This window comes from Loxodonta africana, chromosome 16 (assembly GCF_030014295.1).
Source record: "Loxodonta africana isolate mLoxAfr1 chromosome 16, mLoxAfr1.hap2, whole genome shotgun sequence".
NCBI lineage: Eukaryota > Metazoa > Chordata > Mammalia > Proboscidea > Elephantidae > Loxodonta > Loxodonta africana.
Window position 1 is genome coordinate 17,694,794 of NC_087357.1, and position 27,436 is coordinate 17,722,229.

The 27,436-nt window shown below is 40.2% G+C and overlaps 1 protein-coding gene across 6 annotated transcripts in view; it reads left to right on the top strand.

Moving 5' to 3' along the window:
* The first annotated feature begins 525 nt into the window (after positions 1–525).
* The window catches only part of PDZD8 (PDZ domain containing 8), a 63,331-nt gene continuing 36,420 nt past the window's right edge, over positions 526–27,436 (top strand). For 5 of the 6 annotated variants that reach the window (XR_010318053.1, XR_010318054.1, XM_064269262.1 and 2 more), the window contains exon 1: positions 526–1,421. Coding sequence is in view for 4 of the 6 variants with exons in the window: in XM_064269262.1 (XP_064125332.1) it covers positions 550–1,421 (872 nt within the window). In the remaining 2 variants the exon portion in view is untranslated. Of the gene's footprint in view, positions 1,422–1,639; positions 26,770–27,436 lie in introns of those variants that run through there. The other variant, XM_064269264.1, reaches the window with a different exon arrangement.

Consider the following 27,436-nt stretch of genomic DNA (forward strand, 5'->3'; position numbering starts at 1 on the left):
AACCGGTGCCCCCAGGTATCCTCCCTGACCCCCATCAAAGCTCTGAAAGTGACAGCCACGTGGATCGCCGCGCGCGCAGCCTGGGAACTGAACGCTGGTGTCGGGGGCGGGGCTGGAAGGGCGCCCGAGAGGCGATGAGGGGCCACGTGCGCGCGCCCGGCCGCCGGCTGCCCGGCGACGCTGCCGGGAGCGAGCCCGCACCTGACGTCACGCGCAGCTTGTCCAATGAGGGGGAGCCGGCGTGAGGGACCGATCCCGCCTCCTCCCGTCCCGGCGGCCGCCGCTGTCACCGCCGCCGGCACCACCGCGCCAGCCGCCGCCGGGAGCGCCAGAGGAGGCGCGGGCCGCCTCAGGCTGAGGCGCCGCGCCGGCCCGAGCAGCCGGCCGAGGCCCAGGGAGCCGCTCTCCCCGACCCCGCCGCCCGATGTCCTCAAGATGGAGGCAGCGGGGGCGGCGGCGTGAAGGCAGCGGCGCTGTGGGCGCGGGCGCGGGCGCGGGGGCCCGGGCGGCCCGGGCGGGGGCGCAGGCGGAGGCGGAGGCGGAGGCGGGATGGGGCTGCTGCTCATGATCCTGGCGTCGGCCGTGCTGGGCTCCTTCCTCACGCTCCTCACCCAGTTCCTGCTGCTTTACCGCAAACACCGCGAGCCGCCGCCGGACGAGGCCGCCCGCGCGGGCGATGGCTTCCGCTACATCAAGCCGGTGCCGGGCCTGCCCCTGAGGGAGTACCTTTATGGCGGCGGCGGCGGCGGGGCTGAGGAGCCCTCCGGCGGGTCCCCCGAGGGCGCCGCGACCCCGGCCCCCGAGACCCCCGCCCCGCCGACGCGGGAGACCTGCTACTTCCTCAACGCCACCATCCTGTTCCTGTTCCGAGAGCTGCGGGACACGGCGCTGGCCCGCCGCTGGGTCACCAGGAAGATCAAGGTGGAGTTCGAGGAGCTGCTGCAGACCAAGACGGCCGGGCGCCTGCTGGAGGGGCTGAGCCTGCGGGACGTGTTCCTGGGCGAGACGGTGCCCTTCATCAAGACCATCCGGCTCCTGCGGCCCGTCGTGCCCGCGGCCACCGGGGAGCCGGACGGCCCCGACGGGGAGGCGCTGCCCGCCGCCTCGCCCGAGGAGCTGGCCTTCGAGGCGGAGGTGGAGTACCACGGGGGCTTCCACCTGGCCATCGATGTGGACCTGGTCTTCGGCAAGTCGGCCTACCTGTTCGTCAAGCTGTCCCGCGTGGTGGGGCGGCTGCGCTTCGTCCTCACTCGCGTGCCCTTCACCCACTGGTTCTTCTCCTTCGTGGAGGACCCCCTGATCGACTTCGAGGTGCGCTCCCAGTTTGAAGGGCGGCCCATGCCCCAGCTCACCTCCATAATCGTTAACCAGCTCAAGAAGATCATTAAGCGCAAGCACACCCTCCCGAGTTATAAGATCAGGTGAGAGGGCGGCCTGGGGAGAAGGTTCTGCCCCGGCGGGGGCCCGGCTGCTGGGAGTCGGGGGCCCGGCTGCTGGGAGTCGGGGGCCCGGCTGCTGGGAGTCGGGGGCCTGGGCGGGATGCTGGGAGTCGGGGGCCCGGGCGGGGTGCTGCTGCTGCTGCTGCTGCTTGCGTCGAGCTGGAAGCGCAGAGGCTTATCCCCAGCCCTTGCTTTTCCAGGATCTTCCCAAATCTGGACAGGACTCTAGACCAAGACAAGTGTTGTTAGTTGCCGTGAGTGGGTTCCGAGTCATGACGACCCCAGGTGTGCAGTGTGCGGAGTAGAACTGCGCTCCATAGGGTTTGCAAGTTTGTGATCTTTCAGAAGCACGTCGCCAGGCCTTACTTCCAAGGCACCTCTGAGTGGGTTTAAACCTCCAACCTTTCGCTAATAGTCGAGCACTTAAAAACAAGTAGCAGGCAAACTATTTACTTATTACAAATGGCATTAATATAAACTAGAGAGCTTTTTGTACGCTCCTGGGCACTCTAGGTGCTGTCAGCATGGGTCGAGTTCAGCTCCTTATCGTACTGAAAATGGAAGGGAAGCCCACCCCAAGCCTCAGGAGTTGGCTCTGGGACTGTTGAAACTTTCTACATGGGCTTGCTGCATTGAGGGCAACCTGTCACTGACTTTGCAGCATCTCCTTGGCCATATTGAGAAATGGTTCCTGGGCACAGTACAAGCATGAAGAGTGCTCAGCGCCCAGGTCTTTTGGATTTTGCAACTGCAAGCCACTGTAGCTTTGCTGCTTGGGCAACTTCCGGGGCAGAAGTAGCAGCTATTGTAAGGGAATTCTCCACAGCAAACTGGAAAAGAAGTTGGAAGCCTATAATACTGTACTGTTCTTCTGTGTACATTTTGTCTTCGTGCCATCTGCCCGTTTAGGATAGGTTCTGTAACACGGACCCAGACTCTCTGTCCCTAAAGTGTTTCTTCTCTGTGGCTGTAAGTTTCTCACTCAGTACCTGCAGTCACCTTGCAGATGTATTTTGAAGATACGTAGTGATTTTAACTTTTTAAAGCACTCTTATATCTGATGGTTTAGTTTCATGTAGTGTTTTGATCATTTTGCGTTTTGATTAGTGTATGGGTTTTTTAATATCATAGAAGTGGAAGGGGAACAGTAGTTCTGTAGGGCTAGAGGCTTCACCCGCTCGGGTCTGGGAAGGTTTGCAGTCTATTGGAGTGAAAGATGATCGTGCGTGGTAGTACAGGGCTGTTTATTCTAAAGCAGCTGGATTTGCACTTTGTGTCCTGTTTTAGTTTTGTATTCATTAAAATGTTTGACCCTTTTGGATTTTGTTTTTTGTTATAAAATTACATCAACTCGGTATTTGCCTTACCTAACTTCCTGGTGGCGCAATGGTTAAGAGCTGTGGCAAGCTATGCTGCTAACCAAGATATCTTCAGTTGGAATCCACCAGTCGCTCCTTAGAAACCCTATGCGGCAGTTCTCCTCTGTCCCATAGGGTTGTTACGAGTCAGAACCAACTCCAGGGCACCTAACAACAACAGTGTCCTTCGATGGAAGTTGCATGTTTCTAGATCCCACATTTTCTACCACAGCCTCAAGCATCAGTGACTCAGATAATCTGGAAATATTTTATGTTTGGTTTTGGAATGGATTATGATTTGTGCGTGTGGCATACTTACCTTACTAATTAGTTTTGCTGAGGCTAATAGCACAAAGTGACAGCTTAAAACTGTTGGATGACGGGAGACATTTACTTTATAATGGAAATATTTTCATGTATTTGCAGAGGTTGGTGAACTGGCTGTTAACTGTGTTTGATTTCCTGTTCTGTGGAGTGGAACATAGTTTATGAAACCTCCTCCGTAAGCTCTAGAATATATGACTAAATTATAAATGAGCTCTAGTGTTTAAGCAGTGAGAGGTTTATTTATAGCAGTATGTTGCTAAGAGAAAAAAGTTGTTACAAATTTTGATATTCTGTCACAACTCTTATTCTGTTGTTTTCTGGGTAGCTTTCAGGTAATAAAATTTGACCACATTATTATTATTATTGGTGTTAATTGCAAAATAGCAAGTGGCAAGAGTGTTGCATACCATTTTTTTCCTAAATTTTATTAATTTTGTTGTTCAGTATATATACAGGGAAATATATACCAATTCAACAGCTTCTACATGTACAATTTACTAACACTGATTACATTCTTCAAGTTGTGCGACAATTCTCACCCTCCTTTTCTGAGTTGTTCCTCCCTCAGTAACATAAACTCTTGGGCCCCTAAGGTTCCTGTCTGTCAAGTTGCAGATGTCACTTTGATCCCACATAGATAGCTCTTAAAAGTGCATGGAAACCCTAGTGGCGAAGTGGTTAAGTGCTACGGCTGCTAACCAAAGGGCCGGCAGTTTGAATCCGCCAGGCGCTCCTTGGAAACTGTGGGGCAGTTCTACTCTGTCCTATAGGGTTGCTATGAGTCGGAATCGACTCGAAGACACTGGGTTTGGTTTTGGTTTTTGGTGAAAGTGCATAAAAGCTCAAAGCAGACCTTTTTTACTTGCTAAACTATTTATTACTCGGTTTTAAGATGACTTAAGGGGATATTTTTGTTTTAAGGTTTAAAGATTATCTCAGGGCAATAGTTTCAGGGGTTTGTCCACCTTCCATAGCTCCAAAAAGTCTAGAGTCCATGAGCATTTGAAATTCTGTTCTGCATTTTCCTGCTTTTGATCAGGGTTCTTTTATGGAATCTTTGATACAGAATGTTCAGTAATGGCAGCTGGGCACCATCCAATTAGAGGCAGTTAGCCACACATTCCATATCCTTCTCCTATTCCTGACTCTCCTTTCTCTGTTGCTTCAGGTGAATATAGAGACCAGTCGTTGTGCCTTGGATGGCTGCTTTTAAGACCTCAGACACTATGCAACGAATTGGGAGGTAGAACAGAAGCACTAAACACATTATTAGACCAATTAAGTGTACTGGCCCCTGAAACCAGGACCCTAAACCTCCAAAACAAGGAACCAGACCCCTTGAGGTGTTTGGTTGTACATATGCAGCCTCAGCAGCTATTCTTTTTTTTTTTTTTTTTGGCGTTGTCGTAAATATCTATTCCACAACTTTTGCCAGTTGAACTTTTTACTGGTGTACAACTTATTGACAGCAATTAACAATAATCGGCTGTGCAACCCTACCCTTAATCAATGCAATTTTTCCATTACCAGTAACCCCCCCCCCTTCCCCTCCATCCCACCCTTGGTAACCACTAGTAAACTTTGGATCTTTTCATGTGTTTGGTAGCCATTTGAATGTTCTTCTTTAGTAAAATATCTATTCAAGTCCTTTGCCTGTATGATGATTGGGTTGTCTTTTTTGTTGCTATTGAAGTTTTATATATATTTTGCTTATTAGATTCTTGCTGGATATTTGGTTTCTGAACATACTCTCCCAGTCGGTAACTTGTCTTTTCACTCTTTTGGTAAAGTCTTTTGAAGAATAAAATTTTTAATTTTTATGAGGTACCATTTATTTATTTTGTCTTTTGCTGTTGGTACTTTTATTATTAATGTTAGATAATCCATTATTGAAAGCTAGGTCTGCTTGTTCTTCTAAGAATTTAGTATGCACGTTTAGGTCCTTAATCTATTTTGAATTTGTTTCTGTGTATGGTGTGAGGCTTGAATCCTGTTTCATTTTTCTGCATGTGGAAATCCAGTTTTCTTAGCACTGTTTATTGAAAAAACTCTTCTTTCCCCCCAAATGGACTTAGCACTCTTGTCAAAAATTAGTTGACCATAGATGCGTGGGTTTATTTCTGGCTTCTCAATTCTCTTCCATTGGCCTATATATCTAGGTTACATATCAGTTTGAGATTTTTTTTTAATAAATTAATTTTAATAGTTAAATCTGAAAGAAACTATGAATAAGAGTTATGGAGCCATAGAGAAGTTTATTTGAAGGAGCTTAATCATCTGTGGAAACCGTGGTGGCGTAATGGTTGAGTGCTACGGCTGCTACCCAAGAGGTCAGCAGTTCAAATCCGCCAGGCGCTCCTTGGAAACTCTATGGGGCAGTTCTACCCTGTCCTGTAGGGTCGCTATGAGTCAGAATCAACTCGACGGCAGTGGGTTTGGTTTTTTTTGGTTTTATCATTGAAGACCGTTGCCATTTAAAGTATAGCAAAATTGCTTTTTGTTTATTGTATCCCAAGAAATTTTAAAAAAGCAAAGCATGGGTTTGGTTATACATCATTTCTAAACCCTAAGCATTAAATGATCACCTCTAGAAGTGTACACATCTATGCTCTTTATATTAGAGAGCATCTCGGTGGTCAGTCAGTAAATACTGCAGAGAACGCGTCACTCAATCTGCTGATGTTTATTGTATGTCTACAGCATGCCTGACATTGTTCTAGATGCTGGGGCTTCAGTGTTGGACAGAATTGACAGCCTCTACCCTGTAGAGTTTCGAGTCTAGTGAGTGAGAATTACTGTGCTTTGTAAGTTAGAGTGTGGCTGATGGGGTTGAAGTCACTAGGAAGCGTTGCCAAAGAAAATAATAGAAGTATTAGGTTGAAAAGGACTGCCTCAGGAGTTGTTAAGCTCTGTTGTCTGCGTACTCTTCTGCCAGAAGCATTTTAAGCTGATGGGGTTGTGGAGCTGATTCGTATTTCAGATAGAAATACGAATTAAACTACAAGTAACATGTATGACAGTCTCATAATGAGAAGTAGCTAGTGTTAATTCTTTTTTATAAATCGGGGACTGGAGCTCAGAGTAGTTAGATAACTTGGTTAAAGTCAGCTACGTGGTGAAACCTAGCTGATAAAGCCAGGTTGCTTTTTTTAAACGATACCATATTGTTTTTTAATGGATTAAAAAAAAAAATAAGGTGTATGTGTAATGTATATGTGGGATATCTTTCCACATAAACCAAGAATTCTGAGAAGGGTATGACTATAAAGCTTATTTTTTTTCTTAAATTGGCAATTTTAAGAGAGATCCCTTTTAAGGTTAAATCATCAGGTTAAATCTTTGAGTGCTGCCCCACATAGCATTTCTTTTTTAACCCAGCAGATTTTGTTCCCAAATAGAAGGTCTTGCTAGTTCATCCTTTTTTAATCTACTTAGTCTGCTTCTGTAAAGGTTTATAGCCTTGGAAGCCCTATGGGGCAGTTCTGCTCTGTCCTCTAGGTTGCTATGAGTCGGAATCAACTCGATGGCGGTGGGCAGGTAAATCTACTGTGTACGGCTAAAGCAACAGAAAAAATTGTATTGAGTCTTAGGATCCTTTGGCACTTTGAGTTATTGCATAACAGAATATTGGCCTATTAGCATTATTGTCATTTCTTTCCTCCATTTACTTTTTCCTTTTTCGTGTTGCTAAAGTGAAGTTGTCTGTCAAGACTGCCAGTTCCTGATAATTCACCTACCTAGTGATGCTAAGGAGCTCAAGTGGTTGCTTTCTAAGGTCTCAGCTGATCGACACTTCATTTTACCCAACTAACACAGTTTGTAAAACATTATAATATTTTGAAAAATTGAATTATAATGTAAAAATTATATATAATTATTATATATCAAATTTTATGTATATTTGAATGTACTGAATGAGTATGGAACATTTAAATAAATATTTGGGGAAACTTCAGTTTTCCAGTCCATGGAAGGTCTGCTGAACTACTTTTGTCATAACCAATTGTTTTGTTCTTTTACTTTTGAAAAACATTATAATATGTATTAGTGGAAACTTTTCAAATATTGCTAGTGACTGGGAAATGAGGGAAACCATTGTCCCCACTAAAGGCAGCGTCGAGGCTATATTTAGTTAGGCAGAGCCTTTTCACGTCTTTATTTTTAGCTATATCTTCTCTAGCTATACCACTAATTTCAGAGAACTAAATTAGAGTTGGACTGCAGAGCCTCATACTTTATAATGTGGTCTGTAAATTGAGTTATTTCTTCCTTGGTCTTCTGAGATGAGGTAGAAAAACATTTATTCTTATTGTTAATTATAGTTTTTTTTCTTACTGATTTTCTGAGGTATAGATGTTCTTGGTAATTCTTGTCTTCTCAAAAACATTCAAAGTATATTCACTGGAAGCTGACAGAACCTTTTGTGAACTTGGGTTTAATGTATTGATTCATTCGCCTGCTCTTGCGTACTTATTTTTCTCTCTGTATATGGACAACTTCTAAAAGGTATCCTTACTTAGGTTGGAAATGCAGCTAACCTCTGATACTTGGGGAGAGCTGAGGCTGTGACGTTAGTGTAACACTCTGGCGGTCCTGGAGTAATGACATAATTTAATGTAGTAGGGTTTTTTGTTGTTTGTTTGTTTTTATCTGTTGTGCTTTTCTTGTACTACTGCTCAGGCGAAGTCTGTTTCTACATCTCTATACAAATGAAATGGCAAGATTCTTAGAGATAAAGGATAATTAAGTCATACTAAAAATAGTTATTTCACAAGTACTTATTGAGGACTAGCGTATCTAGTGTTGGTGGGTATGGTGAAGGTGGTAAAAATGGTTAGAACATAGCTCATGCTTTCACAAAGTTAGTCTTTCTAGAGAAAATAAAGAACAATTAAAGCTCATTCTAATACCATGAATTTGGAAACCCTGGTGGCGTAGTGGTTAAGAGTTACGGCTGCTAACCAAAAGGTCGGCAGTTCACATCCACCAGGTGCTCCTTGGAAACGCTGTGGGACAGTTCTGCTTTGTCTTAGAGGGTCGCTATGAGTTGGAATCAACTCAACAGCAACAGGTTTGGTTTGGGTTTAAATGGCATTTGAATATATTTAAGACCTTCAGTTTTGTGAGAAACAGAAAGAGGAGAGATTAATATCTCTGCAAAGGCAAATAGGTGATTACTGTGGTGTTGTATAATAATATACTGCAATCATAAGTTCCTTAATACACTTGACTAAGTATCCTGCAGTGTAACACTGGTTTTATTTCTTACAAGTTGGATTTTCTTAAGCTGCTTTGAATTGTTTTGATTGAGATACTTAAAACACTTTAGATGGAAAATAATGTATTGGAAAATTAAATCTTCATTCTATAAATTTGACTTACACATTGAGGGGAGAAGATTAATTACGAGGAGGCCTTTAGATCCAAATCAGTAATGTACAGGTATTGGCTATCTTGGAAAGCCTCACTTTGTTCCTGGAAATAGCCAAAACGGATCATAATAAAGTCGATTGTGTTGGAGGAGCATGCCTGATCAAACACTTCATATCGAATTACAAATATTACTAATGATCTATCATATGAGGCAGGGGTGGGGTTGATAAAATAAGTTTGCTTACTCTGTGCCAGGCAGTGGGGCGGGCACTTACATGCACGGCTACCTCGCTTAATAGTTAAAACTACTGTATGGGGGATTTTGGTATCTCATTTTTACAGATGTGGAAAATTGAGATGGGGGGTGGTTATAGGGTCGCTATGAGTCAGAATCAACTCAATGGCAGTGGTGGGTGGGGGTAGTGACTTTCTCAAGGTCATAAAAACAGTCCTGGACTCACAAAGCCCATGCTGTGTTATTTCTACGGAGATAAACCAGCTATTGCTCTAAACCAGAGGTCTGCAGACTACTGGTGTTAGGCCCACAAATTATGAAAGATTTTTTTAATTTTTAAAGAGTTGTTAAAAATTTAAAAAAAGGAATACTCAAAAATCCCAAAATACTTACTATCTGGCTCTTTACAGAAAAAATAAAAGTTTACCAACTCCTGCTGTAGACTTTTTAAGAAAAACCTTAAAAAAATAAAACCATGATTAAATGCCTTTTAACAGGTCATTTGTGCATATACAGGAGCCCTGTTGGCGTGGTGGTTAAGCGCTTGACTGGTAACTGAAAGCTTTGAACCCACCAGCTACTTCTTGAGAAAAAAATGTGGCAGTTAGCTTCCCTAAAGATTAGTCTTGGAAACCCTAATGGTCAGTTCTACTCTGTCCTATAAGGTCGGTATGAGTTGAAATCAACTTGACTGCAATGGTTTTGGGTTTACTATATGCATCTACATTGAAAGATACTTTTAAAGCTTTTGGGGGATCGTATCCTTAAGGAGCCTTGGTAGCGCCATGGTTAAAGCACTCGGCTGCTAACCAAAAGGTCAGCAGTTCGAACCCACCTGCCGCTCTATGAGAGAAAGATAGTTGACTCGACGACAGTGGGTTTCGTTTGATTTATCCTTCTGTTTAGGGTCACTGTGAATTGGAATTGACTTGATGGCCCACAACAACAGCATCTTTTACTAAAGTGGGCCAGATGGTGCAGTGATCAAGCGCTTCATGGGAGAAAGATATAGCAGTCTACTCCGTAAAGATTTACAGCCTTGGAAACCCAATAGTGCAGTTCTGTTCTGTTTTATAGGGTCACTATGTGTCAGAATTGACTTGACGGCAGTCGTGTTGGTTTTTTGGATCCTTTGCTAATGAAAGCTCTGGATACTTTCTGCAGAAAAAAGCATAAACAAATTTTCATTTAATTTCATGAAAGTTATAGTCACCTTGAAGCCTGTGGTGTTGCCCTTGGACTCCAGGTTGAAAAGTAAACAGAGACAAGAAGGATACCAGTTTTTGTCATAAAGATAACTAAAACTAATATGCTAGAATAAATATTAAACATTTCATAATTTTACTTGCCTTCTTAGAATGTATAAGGAATTTGTATGGCACAGGTTTTCTTAAAAAGCTGGGGGAAGGGTAACTTTCTCTCTATCCAAGGAAGTGTAACATGTCTCCTTTTCTTTTGTCTCTTGGTAAGATTTTTTATAGTAGATAGAGGTGTTCTGAATCAATAGTTCAATAAGAAATCTGACATTTCAACTTAAAGTATCTACCATTGAATACCTTGTTTAAAAGTTAAATACCTACCCAACATTTCTTCTATCATGTTCTCCGTTTCCTCCAAACAATATCACCAGGAAATAAGTGCTAATAAAACACTTTGTTCCTTCCTTAAAGTTGTCGGTCTGCTGACATTTTTTTGGCTTGGCATCAGAGCACATCACATTTCATAAGAAAGCCATAAAGCGAACTACCTTGTAATTAGCAGAAGTTTTCCAGAGTAGTTTCAAAATCTTTCTTGCCCAGTTGCTAAGATGGGCATAAAACTGCATACTTACTGTATCTGTAATGAGGTATGAATGTTAACTGTTTACCTTCAGGTGTGTAAAACTGCAGGTAATAAGTAGAGACTGCTTTTTTTCTTTTTCTTTTCCTTGTTGCTATTCAGTCAATTCTGACTCATAGTGATTCTATAGGACAGAGTAGAATCCCTATAGGATTTCCAAAGAGCAGCTGGTGGATTTGAACTGCTGACCTTTTGGTTAGCAGCCATACTCTTAACCACTGCCCCACCAGGGCTCCAGAGACTGCTAGTACTAAGCAATTATTTAATTCCTTTGGTATGAGGCTATAGATAAACACTTGGGTTGTCTATTTCAGTAAATAAAACGTTCAAATAAGGTGGGCCTGACTTTAGGTTATCAGCATTACCACTTAGCAAGGGACCTTGGACAAAGGGCTTACTTCCCTTAGTCTCAGTTTCCATATCTGTACAATGGAAATAGAAATAATACCTATCTGTTTGGAGATAATATCACATATGATAGCTATGGAATAAATGTATCTTCCCTTTAATAGTAACAAAGAACAAATACACACATTTATTGATTATTGTATATATTAGACGTTTTGGTAGAAATATGTCACATTTTATTAGATATATATCAGACATTTCCTAGATGATACATTAATTTTTTTCCCTTCCCATGAGTGATGAACTCTTTGAAAAAATTCAAGCAGTGTGAAATTATGTAACATAAAAAGTGAAAATCTCCTGTAATATCTAATCTTAAGGAAAACTACTGTTAAATTTATGCAATATTCTTTCATTTATTCCCCTAAATGTATTATAATTTTGTTATTAATTTATAATAACAAGATTATACTTCATACTCCACCATTAGCAACTTGCCTTTTTTTGCTTAGCGTATCTTGGGTTTTCTAAATACAGCTTCATTTGTTGAACAGGTGCATAGAATTACATTGTATGAACGTACCATAGGTTAACCAATTTCTTGGTAATGTTTTGTTTTCATTTTCTCACTGTTATAAATAATGGCATAAACATCCTTCTACCTATATCTTTGTATAGATGCTAGAATTTTTCTTTTGTTATTTTTCCTGTGATTTGTTAGGGTTTTTTTTTTGTTTTGGCCGATTTTTGCCAATGTTAAAACAGTATTGAGGAGCATAAGATAAGTAGAGAGAGACAGCTGCCTTCGAGTCAACTTCTACTCAAGGCAATCTTACGTACAACAGAATGAAACATTGCCTGGACCTGCGTCATCTAACAGTCACCAGCATGTTCGAGTCCATTGTTAAAGCTGTTGTGCCAGTCCGTCTCACTGAGAGGCTCCCTCACTGGCCCTGTACTTCACCAAACATGGTATCTTCCTCCAGCAATTGATCTCTCCTGATGACAGATTCAAAGCAAGTGAGTTGGACAGTGTTCTTTTGTGATCCATAAAGTTTTCACGGGCTAATTTTTGGAAGTAGATCACTAGGCCTTTATTCCTAGATTCTTAGTGAGGAAGCTGTGCTGAAACCTATCCACCATGGCGTGACCCTGCTAGTATTTGAAATATTGGTGAAATACACAAGCCACCACAGTACGACAAACATCTACTCTTCTCCTTTTTGGATTTCATCCCCCTGAGGTATTCAGTCATTGAGAACTATGCTGAAACACATATAAAACAAAACAAACCTGTAGCCTTCAAGTGGATTCTGACTCATAGGGACCCTGTAGGCAGAGTAGAACTGCCCCATAGGGTTTCTAAGGCTGTAATCTTTACAGGATCCTTGTTATCCCTTCATCTGGAGTGCTTTTCCCACAGATATCCAGAGAGCTAATTTATCACTTTCTTCAGGTCCCTGCTTAAATGTCTACTTTCGATCATTCTGTATAAAAAAAGAGGTTAGCTCTTTAAATGTTGATTTTTTTTTTTTTTTTTTTTTGAACATATACAAAAAACTGACTAAATCCTGAATGCACAGCTTGATGAACTTTTACGGAGTGAGCTTGGCCTTGTAACTAAAGTGCTGGGATTTTGAAGTGTGTCTGTCTAAAGAATACCTGAAGGTTGTCATAAACCAGTTAGGCTGATGATATATAACCAATACGTTTTGTAAAGTCAGCATCGAAGAGGAACACCTCCTCCCCTGGTACCTATACGCTGGCATACCCTGGTGATCCGTGCCAGCTGAAGTCTCCGTACTTCACCACACTGACTTCACGGTCTGTCCTGGCCCCACACGGCCACTCTCTCCTCATTCCCACATACAACAAAAAATTAAACACAAATGTGTTTGCAGCTTTCCCTGACACTCCTGAAACCTTGTTTTTTAATTTCACATTCTTAGGAAAAGTCAATATTGATGAACTGTAGATTATGCTTTCCTTAGACTGATAGAGAATAACAGACTTGTTTTCCCTGTTCTGGTGCATAATTATCAGTTTTCATTAAATCAGCAGAATGCTTTAGAACATATTTTTCTTCCTTCTCTAATCAGCACTTTGTGTATTTATGCCCCTGATTTCTTCATGTTTTGGAGCTGATGATGTGGTGGGTGGAGTACTGAAATGTCAGGACTTTGTATAACTATAAAAATTTCCCATTCTCTAGCATAATTAGTTCTTGTTGATAAGTACTTTAAAACACTGATCAGCATAGTACAAATGTTTTAGTTGAGTTTATTCTTTTGTATTAAGTACCCTGACGTGTAGTCAAGTAATTGGTAAGGTATGTGTACAGTGGTTAAGTGCTGGGCTGCTAACTGGGAGGTCAGCGGTTCGAACCTACCAGCTGCTGTGCGGAAGAAGGATTGACAGTCTGCTTCTGTAAAGGTTACAGCCGTGGAAACCATATGGGACAGTTCTACTCTGTCCTGTAGGGTCGCTGTGAGTTGGAATTGACTCAGTGGCAATGGGTTTGGTTTTCGGTTTTGGTGCCATTGTAACAGGTACTTGTGACCTAAGTATATTTAGAAATGGTCTTTCTCCTAGGCTCAACTTAGGATCCTACCTGTATAACTACAATTATAAATGACTATTGTTTTTCCCTGTAAAATTTTAAGTAGCAGTAATGTTATTAGCTGCCCTTGAGTCGACCCCCAACCTGGACTTGCTCGCATAGGGTATTCATTGGCTGATTTTCTGAATTGGTCACCAGGCCTTTCTTCCTCGTCCATCTTAGTCAAAGCTCCACTGAAACCTTTTCAGCATCACAGCAACCCGCAGCCTTCCGCTCACAGATGGGTGGTGGCTGTGCTTGAGGTGTCCTGGCTGGGAGTCAAATCCAGGTCTCCTGCATGGAAATGGAGAGTTCTACCACTGAACCACCACTGTCCTCTAAGTAGCAATAAGGCCTGTTGCCCGTTGCTGTCAAGTCGACTCCAACTCACAGTGACCCTATAATAATATAAATACTGTATAAGTAGCAATAATAAAAAAATAATAGGGCGATATTATTTCTGTTTCATAGCTGGCTACAAGAATCTTATTTCGAAAATTGACTTATGTCCTCTTCTTAAATACCAGCATTTCATGCAGACATCACTATCTACAAATAGTGCAGCTGGTGGTGGTGTTGTATGCCGACTTTTTGTCCTTTTCACACGATAGTCTTTCATACATGTTGGATTATACTAACACTCATTACTAAGGGTGATTGTGGTTGCTGACTATGCAGTCTTGCTGCCTTAGTCATTTGGTCAAGCAAGTAAATAATTCAAAGCTTTTAGGTCTGTGAAACTTTCTGTGGCTGGAGTAAGAGCCATTTGATTATAGCTAATTTCATTTGAACAATAATTATTTCTATAATGCATTGAAAATCCTATTTTCTTCTCACAATTATTAAATATAACATTATTTCCTGTAAAATTTGAAACAGGTGATGTCTGGTCTATTTCAATAATTTGAAAGGTTTTAAGTTCTCAGTGGTTAACTGTTTGGATCTCAATCAGGACCAGATTGGCAAACTGTTGACATGGGAAGAATTTAAATTTTTAACTAAATTTAGTCCTTTTATTTACTAATGCTGAAGTGGAAGGTAGTACAGATATTTTGCATTTAATACAGATATTTTGAGATTAAGGAGCCCTGGTGGTACAGTGGTTAAAGCGCTTGGCTGCTAACTAGCATTTTGGACCTACCAGCTGCTCTGCAGCAGAAAGATGTGGCAGTCTGCTGCCGTAAAGATTACAGCCTTGGAAACCCTATGGGGCAGTTCCGCTCTTCCTAGAGGGTTTCTGAGTTAGAATTGACTCGAAGGCAGTGGCTTTTGGTAATTTTGAGATTAGGGAAATGTAAAGAGAAAATTCTTGACCGTCTTAGCCTGAGATAAAGTCCATGGGTTCAGTCTATCTAAATTATAGCCTATTTTTTACTAAATTACTCAAAATATTTGAGTAAGTTGCTTACTAAAAATATTTGAAACTATTATTACAGAGTTAGGATTTTATCTGAAGTCAATAATTCTGAGATGCATGCCAGTCAACAAACGTTTTTTGAACTAAGCTCTATGGTAATAATCATTGGAGCCTTGGGGATACTCTGCTCTGTCAAGCTTTGTCTTAAAAGTAACTCCACCTTGTGCCCTTAAACAGTAGCATTAGAAGATAAGGGATGTCTGTTTCTGGAATTGCTGTTGATTTCTTGATTTAGTATATCCTTGGGCATGTCATGCCGCTTGTTATTTTTGAGACTGAATGAGATAAAAATCTGAAGTTCTTAAAGTTCTCTGAGAAAATAATTATATAAATGTAAAGTAGCATCGCAGGCTGTATCTTATGTGGATGTGGGTGGAAAACATAGGTTTGATATAGGGATTTCTTTCAAATATGCAGGTACAAATTGTTTTAAAAATATTTCCGTGTAATTTTAAGCCCCAACTTTAGATAGGTAATTTATGAACTAAGGAGAAGTAGAAATACAGATATTAAAGTCATTTATATTTGACTTTAGAAGATGTTACTTATATTTGGAGAGAGAAAAACAAGAAAGCTAGACTATTAGAACCTTAAAGTATTTAACAGCTCTCTCCTTGTTGCTTTTGTTCAGATCTTTTGCTGATCCTTATTTCATATTTGGAATAGAGATGTTTTGTCTGTTTGATACATCTGACTGGCTTAAGAAGACCAGTCCTCTGTATTATCTACTTCGTTGTTCAAGTCTATCATAGAAGAAAAGGGAGGTGATAATTTGGCTTTAAGATGTTTTCTATGCTCCTCCCCCCTCCCCTGGTGGCGTAATGGTTAAGAGCCACAGCTGCTAACCAAAAGGTTGGCAGTTTGAATCCACCAGGCACTTCTTGGAAACCCTATGGGGCAGTTCTGCTCTGTCCTGTAGAATGGCTATGAGTCAGAATTGACTTGACAGCAATGGGTTTGGGGTCCCCCCCCCCCCGCCATCTACTAGACTTTAGAAAAGAATCAGTTTATTCAGTAAATGTTTGCCATCTTTGTCCAGGACATACACACTGCAAAGGGAATTCTCATCTAAGAGGGAAATACAAAACAGTCCTTCTTCAGGGTAGTTTTTATTTTAGTTTAGTTTAGTTTTTTAATTTAGTGATGAGAAACATTTAAGGTAATGAGAGTTACAGCTTAGAATTTAAGACAACATGCTATGACTAATAAGTGTTATTGTCTAACTTAATGATTTGGAGACACCTGTGGGCCTCTAAGACCCTGACTGGAGGTCCACCAAGTCAAAACCATGTAACTGTTTTCATAATAATACAAAGGTGTTAGTTGCCTTTTTCGGTCCTATTCTCTCAGAATTGTACAGTGGAGTTTCCCAGAAGCTACAGGACATGCCATCCCTGACGGCTAATGGAGTATGAACTTCTGTATTCTTAGGTTTAAAAATTTTATCATTTTTAGTTTCTAATATAAATATCAATAAGTATAACCCACATAATCAACAGCTATTTGGGGTCCCCAATAATTTTTAAAAGTATGAAGGGGTCCTGAGATCAAAATATTTGAGAAATCACTGGTCTAACATGAATTTTCTTTTTTTACCATATGTAAGGGAATTGCCGTTGCCTCATTTTCTGAGTCAGCCCTAATGAATATTAGATACATGTATTACTTTCAGTTAATATGTAATATTACTTGTACACCTTGGTGTTTTTTTTTTCTAATTTTTATTGTGCTTTAAGTGAAAGTTTACAAATCAAGATAGCCTCTCATACAAAAACTTATATACACCTTGCCATATACTCCTAGTTGCTCTCCCTCTAATGAGACAGCACACTCCTTCCCTCCACTCTCTATTTTCATGTCCATTCGGCCAACTTCTGACTGCCTCTGCCCTCTCATCTCCTCTCCAGACAGGAGCTGCCCACATAGTCTCATGTGTGTCTACTTGATCCAAGAAACTCGCTGTTCACCAGTATCATTTTCTATCCCATAGTCCAGGCCGGTCCCTGTCTGAAGGGCTGGCTTTGGGAATGGTTCCTGTCTTGGGCTAACAGAAGGTCTGGGGACCATGACCTCTGGAGCACTCCTAGCCTCAGTCAGACCGTTAAGTCTGGTCTTTTTATGAGAATTTGAGGCCTGCATCCCACTGCTTTCCTGCACCCAAACCCCCGCCTCTGCAACGCTGGCCTTTGAAGCGTTTAGTTTATTCAGGAAACTTCTTTGTTTTGGTTTAGTCCGTTTGTGCTTACACCTTGGTGTTTTAGGGAGCACAGCGTTGAGTGGCCTGTTGCAGTTTTGGCTACACTCTTACTGTGTGATCACGGCCAAGCTACTGGAGCTTCCTTATCCTTCCTCATATGTAAAATAAAGTCTATAATACCATACATTGTTGTGAATAGTGACAATCAAGAATGTTTATGAAAATTTTGTATAACTGTGTAACTATTTTCATAATAATACAAAGGTGTTAGTTGCCTTTTTCAGTCTTATTCTCTCAAAAGTGTGCACTGGAGTTTTCCAGAAGCGACATGACATGCCATGACTTACAAAAGTGCTAGGAACATATAAAAGTGGTAGATTGGATTAAGTTTTATATTCTCTTATTCAAAGGTGTGTATGGTGGGGAGCTGGTAGAGAGAAATAGGGGTTTGGATCTAAGGCCAGTTCTCATAGTTCTGCCCATTTTTTAGCTTTGTAAGGACTAAGAATTTGGATTTAATTGATCATAGGTGATGGTAAAGGACCCTTACATTGTGGGCTGTGATGAACATAAAAAGATAAGAGATTTACCAGGCATAGTCGAGAGAATTCCTTTGGTTCCCTGAGCAGCTGTCTCATTTGATACCTTATCTCTCACATAAGATACCAGTTAACATTGACTCACCTTTGAGCCACCAGCTGTTTTGAGTTCTATTTTGAGGGACCTACACCCTCTATTATCCCTCTTTTGTTCAGTGTATGTGTAAAACCAATTTGGAAAATCGTGAGGCATTTTAGGTCTTGATTATTCTGCATGTGGCCTATAAGTGCAGAATTAGGAACTTAGATGAAAGTGAGCATTTCATATAAAGTAGGATGAGCAGGGGGAAAGTATTTTTTCTAACAGTATTTGTTATCCTTGTTCGTATTCGTTTTGGAAACGTTTAAGAATTTCTCCTTAGGAGTTGTTGTGAGTTGCCATTGAGTAGGCCCTAGACTCAATGGCAACCCCATGCACAACAGAACAAAACACGTCCTGGTCCTGTGCCATCCCCAAGAAAAGCTGTGGATTGGACAGTTGCGAACCATGGGGTTTTCACTGGTTGATTTTTGGAAGTAGCTCCTCAGACCTTTCTTCCTAGTTGTTGGTATGGAAGGTCTGCTGAAACCGCGTCAGCATCATAGCAGCGTGCAGGCCTCCATTGACAGGCTGCTGGGGGCCGTGCGTGGGGTGCATTAACTGGGACTCAGTCAGTGCGTAAATTAAAATCATTTCCCCAGTGTAGACTTTGTCAGTGCACGCCAGGGAGTTCCATAAATAGGACAGTTTTAAGTGGCTTTTCTTAAGTCAGTTTCTTAATATATTCAGTTTAATACAAGCCTTAGTTATAAAACTTAATGTTGCAGCGGTAGAAAGGTTTGATAACTAAGGCAGGGAGGTATACTGGCTCTTGTTAATATGTTTCCTTGTACTTGCAAGTTGATATCGTCTCAAAGGACACAATTTTTAAAAATGTCAGCTAGTGTAAGGACTAAAAGCATGGCCGTGTGGAATCTGAAGCCAGAGGAAGACAAGCAGCCAAGAGCTTGAACATCATAAATGGTGAATGCTGAGCTCTGGAAGCGGTTCCATGTGGAAGGAAAGGAGCGTGCTATCTGGCTTGTCTGTAGGAAGACTGCCTGAATACAGATAAATCGATAAATAGGAAACATTTCTAGAGCACCTCACGGTGCCACATGCTTTATGTGAAATTTTTCATGTAATCCTTACAATAACCCTATGAGATAAAAAAAAAAAAAATTATTACCTTACTTTTACAGATGAAGAAATGGAGGCTCTCAGAGTTCAAGTAATTTTTGCCCGAGTTCTCAAGCCTGGTTAAGTGTTAGAGCCAAAATTCAAAACCAAGTAGTGACACTGAAGCCTTTGTGTTTAAACACTACTTTATACTATATCATCAAACAAGCTGAGGAGTTGACAGAGAAATAATAGAAAACCTAAGAGAAGAAGAGTAAAGATAAGAATCAGAGATGATGACTATTAAAAATGGGTGGGAGATACATCAGTGGAGATGAACAGTAATTGGTAAAGCCACCACTCATCTGTTATTTGTCATACTGTGGTGGCTTTTATGTTGCTGTGATGCTGAAAGCTATACCACTGGTGTTTTAAATACCAGCAAGGTCACCCATGGTGGACAGGTTTCAGTGAAGATTCCAGTCTAAGACAGACTAGGAAGAAAGGCCTGGCAGTCTACTTAAAAAAGTTAGCCAATGAAAACTGTATGAAGCACACCAGAATATTGCCTGATACGATGCTGAAAGACGAGCCCCTAGGTTGGAAGGCACTCAGAATACATAGTGGCCACAACAATGGACTCGAGCATACCAACGATTGTGAAGGTGGCTCAGGACAGGGCAGTGGCAACTAACAGCAACAACAAACAAAACAAATTTTAACAGTGATTTCTTCATGACGTTAAATATCCACTTAGTGTTTAATTTTTCCTGATTCCGTCAGCTTTATCAAGCATAGACTTTTGGCTTGTCTTGCATAGCGGTGATTTTCCACAGAGGAGCCCTGGTGGTGCGGTGGTTAAGCACTTGACTGCTAACCGAAAGGTCAGCAGTAGGAACTCACCAGCTGCTCCGCGGGAGAAGGATGTGGTAGTCTGTGTCCGTAAAGATCACAGCCTTGGAAACCCAGTGAGGCAGTTCTCCTCTGTCCTATAGGGTCGCTGTGAGTTGAAATTGACTTGATGGCAGCGAGTTTGGTTTTTGGTTTGATATATTTTAAAATACTTTTTAATTTTCTAAATGTTGAAAGTGTACTCCAAAACCTCAAAAGAGGCTGACATGAACTCATATATTTTTCCCGTGAACATTAATCTCGATAATAACTCCTTATGACTTAAAAAGCTATCTGATTTATTTTTTATTTTTCTCCTCTCCTTTTATTCTTTCTTGATTCCCTGCTTTTTTCTTCCCACTTCCTAGTTAGGATAGCTGCTTCTGTGGTAGAGTACATGTTATTTCAGTAAGTTATCACACCAGCATACCTTGTTTTTTTTAAGATGTTCAGACTGAGAACATTACTTTCACCAAAAAATGGATAACATTGTTAAATCGGTACGTTTATAACTTAATTTCTAAAAGAATGCTGGCTTGAATGTCAGTGTACTTGGGTTTTTAGACTCAGATCTGTAGCTAGGTCTCAAGCATATCTCTGATCTCTTTAGTTTCTAGTTTTTTCGTCAATAAAATGAGGGAGTTGATATTATTGGGTGATATGTGTGGAATTCCCTTCTATATTTAACATTTTATGAAATAAATTAGTGTTTGTAAGTGTACTTGTTTTAGCTCTCTAATTTTAGTGATAATTTTCAAATTGAATTGTTCATGGGTTTTTTTTAACTTATTAAATGGCATTAAGGTGGAAAATTATATTAAATATTGGACAATTCCAGATGCAACACAGTTGCCCCTAAAAATATAATCTACAGGAAATTTTTACTAGGGAAGAAAAAAATGAATGAATCAGTGATAGCTTACAAATTAAACTTTGACTAAATTAGGGAAATATATACTACATCCAATGAGAATAAGTTACCCCAAAAGATGTGGATAAAAAATGAAAACTTTTACAGTGAAACCTGTGAGAGCCAGAACTTAATGAGATTGTCTTATTTTTCCAGGTCTCTCAAATTTTCACCTGTTTGACAGAGTGCAGCCTTAGCACTTTTCTGTCGCCATCTATCAGTGGAGAATATTTGAGTTTTCCTTCTCTGACAGATTTCTACCTTACACAGGTTCCAACTTTCACAGATTTTATTGTATTTGTTTTAAAATGAGCAAGGCCCTCTATTGAATAAAGAGGAATGAGACTCAAGTACTATGGTATCTAAGACCTAGACGCCTATGGTCTTGGAAAAGAGAAAAGACGTTCTTATAATTGCTTAAAAAAACATTTGTAATAGAACAGACCAGGATGATATACTGCAAGAGGAGTCAAGGAAATCTCTATGGAATTTATTCTAGAAACTTCTGAAGATTTTCAGAAAAATACAAATATTGTGGTATAGTTAAAGTTATGTCAAGCTGTGTTTCATATCATTAAATAGGTTTTGTATTTCAGTGGTGATACATATATGTGTATGAATATATACATATCTCCATCCATTTATCTATCACCAGTTTATGCGCCAGTTTGTTTAATTCTAGAGATTTAAGCTGAACAATAGCTAATATTTACTGTTCGGGGGCATGGTGCTAAGTACTTCACATTCATGATTTCATGTAATCTTTATAACATCACTGTGAGAAAGGTATAATTATCTCCCTTTTGTAGATAAGGAAACTGAGACTTACAGAGAGTTTGCTCGAGGTCATATTGCTGGGAAGTGGTAGAACAGGATTCCAACCCAAGCTGTCTGAATTCAGAATCTCCTCTTTTAATCACTGTTGTTACTGTTAGGTGCTGTCCAGTGGGTCCCAACCCTTAGCAACCCTAAAGCACTGCCCCGTCCTGCCCCATCCTCACAACCATTGCTATGTTTGAGCCTGTTGTTGCAGCCGCTGTGTCAGTCCATCTCATTGAGGGTCTTCCTCTTTTTTGCTGTCCCTCTACTTTACCAAGCGTAATGTTCTTCTCTAGGAACTGGTCCCTCCTGACAAGATGTCCAAAATATGTGAGATGTGGTCTTGCCATCCTTGGTTCTAAGGAGCATTCTGGCTGTGCTGCTTCGAAGACAGATTTGTTCGTTCTTTTTTGCAGTCCATACAGTATATTCAGTATTCTTCACCGACACCATAATTCAAAGGCAGCAGTTCTTCTTTGACCTTCCTTATTCATTGTCCAGCTTTCACATGCATATGAGGTGATTGAAAACACCGTGGCTTTGGGTCAGGCTCACCTTAGTCTTCAAGGTGACACCTTTGCTTTTCAACACTTTAAAAAGGTCTTTTGCAGCACATTTGCCCAGTGCAGAGTGTCTTTTGATTTCTTGGCTACTGCTTCCGTGGGTGTTGATCGTGGATCCAAGTAAAATGAAAAGATTGACAATATCAATCTTTTCCCCGTTTATCATGATGTTGCTTATTGGTCCAGTTATGAGGATTTTTGTTTCTTTATGTTGAGGTGTAATCCATCCTAAAGGTTGTGTTCTTTGATCTTCATAAGTGCTTCAAGTCCTCTTTACTTTTCAGCAAGCAATGTTGTTACCGCAAATTGCGGATTCAAGCCATCTGCCGCAAGCAAATAGTGAGACAGGAGGAGGTAAGCAGCAAGAGGCTTTATTGAACACCGTGTTCAAGAGACAGAGGGGGCGAAGTTTCCCCCAGATTCTGTCTGCCCCCAGAGGGCTACAAAAGGGTTTTATAGGGAGAGGGTCAGGGTTTAGAAATTCCCAGGAATGTTGATTCTTCTTTGAGGGGGACGTAGTGATGAAGTGACTTATTGTTGACATCTTGCAGGCCTCTTTACGCCATCCTGGTTTCGGTCACTGGATGGGTCTGGGTTTTGCTCAGTTATCTTGGATCCTGATGGTATTGCTTATCGTTTTTGTCACCTTGGAGAGAAACATGGTTTAATCAACAACAAAAATCTTGATTACCTTGTTTTTCTACAACGGAACAATCGCGAGACAGATTCCAGAGCAAATAATCGACATTTTTAAAGACTAAATATTTTAATCACAGCCTATACAGCTTTAGCTAAACTAGAAAATATATTCTCTCTTATTTTAATACTAAAACACTGCAGAAAATGTATTTTCTCTACTTCAATGTTGTTTCATCTGCATAACGCAGGTTGTTAATGAGCCTTACTCCAATCCTGATTCCATGTTCTTCTTCATGTAGTATAGCTTCTCAGATTATTTGCTCAGCATACAGATCACTATCGCTTTTAATCACCTTACTGTACTAATCCCTATACTGTGCTTCTTATAACGTAGGTTTCTTTTCTTCAGATAACTCACAGTTTATTTGGGAGGAGGGGGCTATGTGGGGAGAGCTAGAGAGACAGAGACAGATATGTAAAAGGATGTTTAGTGGTATAATGGAAGTGTATATTAAGTACTTTTAGAACACAGATGAGGAAGCAATTACTAGAGGGTACAGGAGATGGGGAGTTGACTCCACTGGACAGCAACTGGGTTTAATGGGTGTGTATCCATACCTTTTTGATGGGACTCTAAATTGGTCTAACCTTGTTGAAGGATAATTTTAAGTTGTATGTTTTCCTTGAACCAGTAATTTTGCTTCTAAAACTTTTCTGTGGAAATATTCTCACATGCATGTGGTAAAAATTAAATGAGTTAATAGTATGTGTAAAGCTCTTAGAAGAAAGCCTGGCACATAAATACTGGGTAAATGTTAGAATAGGTATGCGTCAATCAAGAAGATGGTGCAGGACTGGGCAACGTTTTATTCTGTCATGCACAAGGTCACCATAAGTCAGAGCTGACTCAATGGCAACTTAACAACAACAATAAAAAAAAACCCGTTGCCATCGAATCCATCCCAACTCATGGCAACACCATGTGTTACAGAATAGAACTGAGCTCCATAAGGTTTTCTTAGGTATAATCTTTATGGAAGCAGATTGCCAGGCCTTTCTTCCATGGTGCTGCAGTGTGGGTTCCAGCTGCCAACCTTTTGGTTAGTAGCTGAGAGCAAACCGTTTGTGCCACCCAGGAACCTTAACAAGAAGAAGAAGAAGTATATAAATGAATAGAGGTCAGGCTATCTTAGTTCCAGTGATAGGTCTGCTAATAATTAGCTGTGTGGGCAAGTCATTTCACTTCTCAGGGCCTTTGTTTCCTTACAGAGAATGAGGAGCTTGATCTGGATAACATCTAAGGTTCCCCTTCCATCTCTCCCATTCAGTGATGAATTGATAAAAATCGCATTATTATGGATTATTATGTTGAATAAAGTTGCAAAGAAAAAGGCAATAATGCTTTTTCGTAAAGCCTACGAGTGCTTCGTACATGCCATAAATGAGGCTTCAATATATGGGTGTGGTGAATAGAACAAGTGGTTCTAAATATGGGACAGAATCTTAGACTAAGCTGGAAGGCACTCCGAAGTGATATAGTTGAATCTTCTTTAGACTTATAGACTTCTGTTTATGTTTAGCAGGTAGCATTTATATGATACTTTACCCTTTCGTAGGTAATTTTTTATTGAACAAAAAATTAAAGCTCAAGGAGATGAAAAATCTTGCAGTTTATGAATGATGAAGTTGGAACTATATATTTGTATAATTCTACATTTTTGTATTCTTTTCACACCTTCCCTCCTTGACAAATCCTCACCCAGCCTTCGCTAGAATATTTCTCCAAGTTGAAGAATTGCTATGCATTGAGGCAGCTTATGTCCTTTTTTGATTTATTCTATTTGTTGGGAATTTTTTCTTTTATTGAACTGAAAGTGTTAGCAGATTTATCACTTGGTCAAAGTCACATAAGCCAATGCTAAAGTCAAGAGTAGATGTAGGCCATAGAATATTTTTATACCAAGTTCATAGTAAACCCTTTTTCTCTGAATATCCGTGGTGTTTGCAAACAGTTTTACTGCTGCCATGTGATGGGAATGTCACCAGCTGGCATTCAGGGTGCATGTGACACAATTGTGAAGAAACATCTTAGTCAGAGCAAAAACATATTTTAGAAGTCATAGAAGATTTTCTCAGATCCGCATATGAGAAAAAAGGCTTGGCTTCTCTCTTAGGTGAGAATTAAAAAAGTTTTTTTTAATCTTTATTAAATTTTATTGAAGTAATAATGCGTTTCTAAAATTTTTTTCTTTTAAACTTTTACTGAAATATAACCCATCACCTGGAAAGTACACTAATTGTAAAAATTTAGCTTAATGGATTTTTTACAAAGTGAACACACCCATGTAACCAGCATTCAGAACAAGCAATAGAGTATTTCCGGCAACCAGAAGCCCCTCCTCTACCACCTTCCAGAGAGCGTTAGTGGTTCAGTGGTACCATCCTCATCGGCCATGCAGGAGACCTGGCGTGGATTCCTGCCCAGTGCGCCACATGCACAGCCACACCTGTCTGTCATCGGAGGCTTGTGTGTTGCTATGGTGCTAAACAGGTTTAAGTGGAGCTTCCGGACTAAGACAGACTATGAAGGAAGGCCTGGGGAGCTACCTGAAAATTAGCCAGTGAAAACTCTTTGGATCACAACAGTTTAATGACGAGGCAACGTTTGGTCCATTGTGCATGGGGTCACCATGAGTCAGGGGCACCTTGATGGCAGCTAACAACATGTCATCTTGCACTCTGCCTTTGAGTAACTACTATTCTGACTTCTAACACCATTGGTTTTTCTTTTGCCTATTTTTGAACTTTATTAAAATTGCGTCATACAGTGTACGCTCAGTTTTTGATCTAGATTCTTTGGCTCAACAATATTCTTGAGAAGATAATCAATATTATTGGTAGTTCGTTATATTTGCTGAGTAGTGTTCCACTGTGTGACTGTACCTCAGTTTATCCATTCTACTGCTGATGGACAGTTGGATAGTGCTGCAGTGAATATCCTTATACGTGTCTTCTATAAGGATTTTTGTACATTTCTATTTGATATATCTAGCAGTAGAATTGCTGGGTCATGGGGTACGCAGCTGTTCAGGTTTAGGAGATATTGCCAAGTAGTTTTCAAAGCAGTCATAATAGTCTACATTAGCAGTTTCACATCCTCTCCAACATTTGGTATTATCTGCCTTTTTACTTTAGTTAATTCACATAATTTAAAAATTAAAAAGAACAGAAGGACTTGTAATGAAAAGCAGACTTTACCTCAACCCTCTAAGTCACACTCTTCAGAACCAACCATTTGGGACTGTTTCTGCTTTTAACAATTTTTAGGAAGCAGTGGTTAAGATCACAGATATATGCTGAGAAAACATACTTTATTATTTCTGTCCTTCTAAATTTATTGAGGTTTGTTTTTGGCCTAAGCACATGGTCTATCTCAAGGAATGTTTCGTGTACACTTGAGAAGAAAGTATATTCTGTTGTTGAGTGTTCTATAGATGTCTTTTAGGTCTAGTTGGTTTTTAGTGTTATTCAAGTCTGTTTCAAAGTTGATCTTCTTCCCAGTTCTATCCATTATTGAAAGTGGGGTATTGAAGTCTCCAACTAGTATTGTTGAATTATCTATTTCTCCCTTTATTTCTGACAGTTTTGCTTCATGTATTATGGTGCTCTGTTACTAGGTACATATATAATTGTTGTATCTTCCTAATGAATTGACCCTTTTATCATTACAATATGTCTTTAGTAACTTTTTTTGTTTGTTTTAAAGCCTGTTTTGTCCGATATTAGTATAGCCGCTCCAGGCTTCTTGTGGTGGCTGTTTGCATGATAATTGTTTACATCCTTTTACTTTCGATCTGTTTGTATCTTTGAATCTAAAGTGTTTTTCTTATATACAGCATATAGTTGAATCTTTTTTTTAATCCAGTCTGATAATCTCTTTTTTTGATTGGATTGTTTAATCCATTTATGTTTAATGTTATTAGATATACATCTGCCATTTTACTTTGTGTTTTCTGTATGTCTCATATCTTTTTTGTTCCTCCGTTCTCCCTTTACTGCTTTCTTTTGCATTAAGTAAATATTTTCTAATTTAGTATTTAAATTTCTGTAATGATTTTTTTTTTTTTTTTTTTTTTTGCGAGTCAAGGTCACATTTTAGTTGAGATTTCAAGGCATAAATACACAGTAATTTAAATGACTGTAGTATATAGAGGAGTGAAACCAGTGTGTGGTCTGGTGCGAGGACCTGGAGCTGAATATGCAAAGTGGCTAGGATTTGGGTAGGCTTTGAAGAGTAGGAAAGAACCTTCAGTTGGTACAAAAGGCCTGAAGGGAGGAATATGTATGGTGTCTTCTGAGTCCAGGAGAAAACTATATTTCCTAGATTGAGAGGTTTATATTAAGGGAAAATACGACCAGAAATATCGGAAAGATTGTGACGGACCTTGAATGTGAAACCAAGAACTTTTTTAAAAATGTTATTTTGTTGTTGTTGATATATATAGCTGAACATAACACCAATTCAACAATTTCAACATGTACAATTCAGTGACATTGATTACATTCTTCAAGTTGTGCAGCTGTTTTCATCCCCTTTTCTGAATTGTTCTTCCACCTTTTAACATAAACTCATTGTCCCCTAAGCTTCCTTTTAGACCTTTTGGAAGCCAAGAACCTTAGACTACCTTTTTTGTGGTCAGTGGGAACCCGTTAAGACTGGAGCAGGCAAATGTCATGAAAATGAG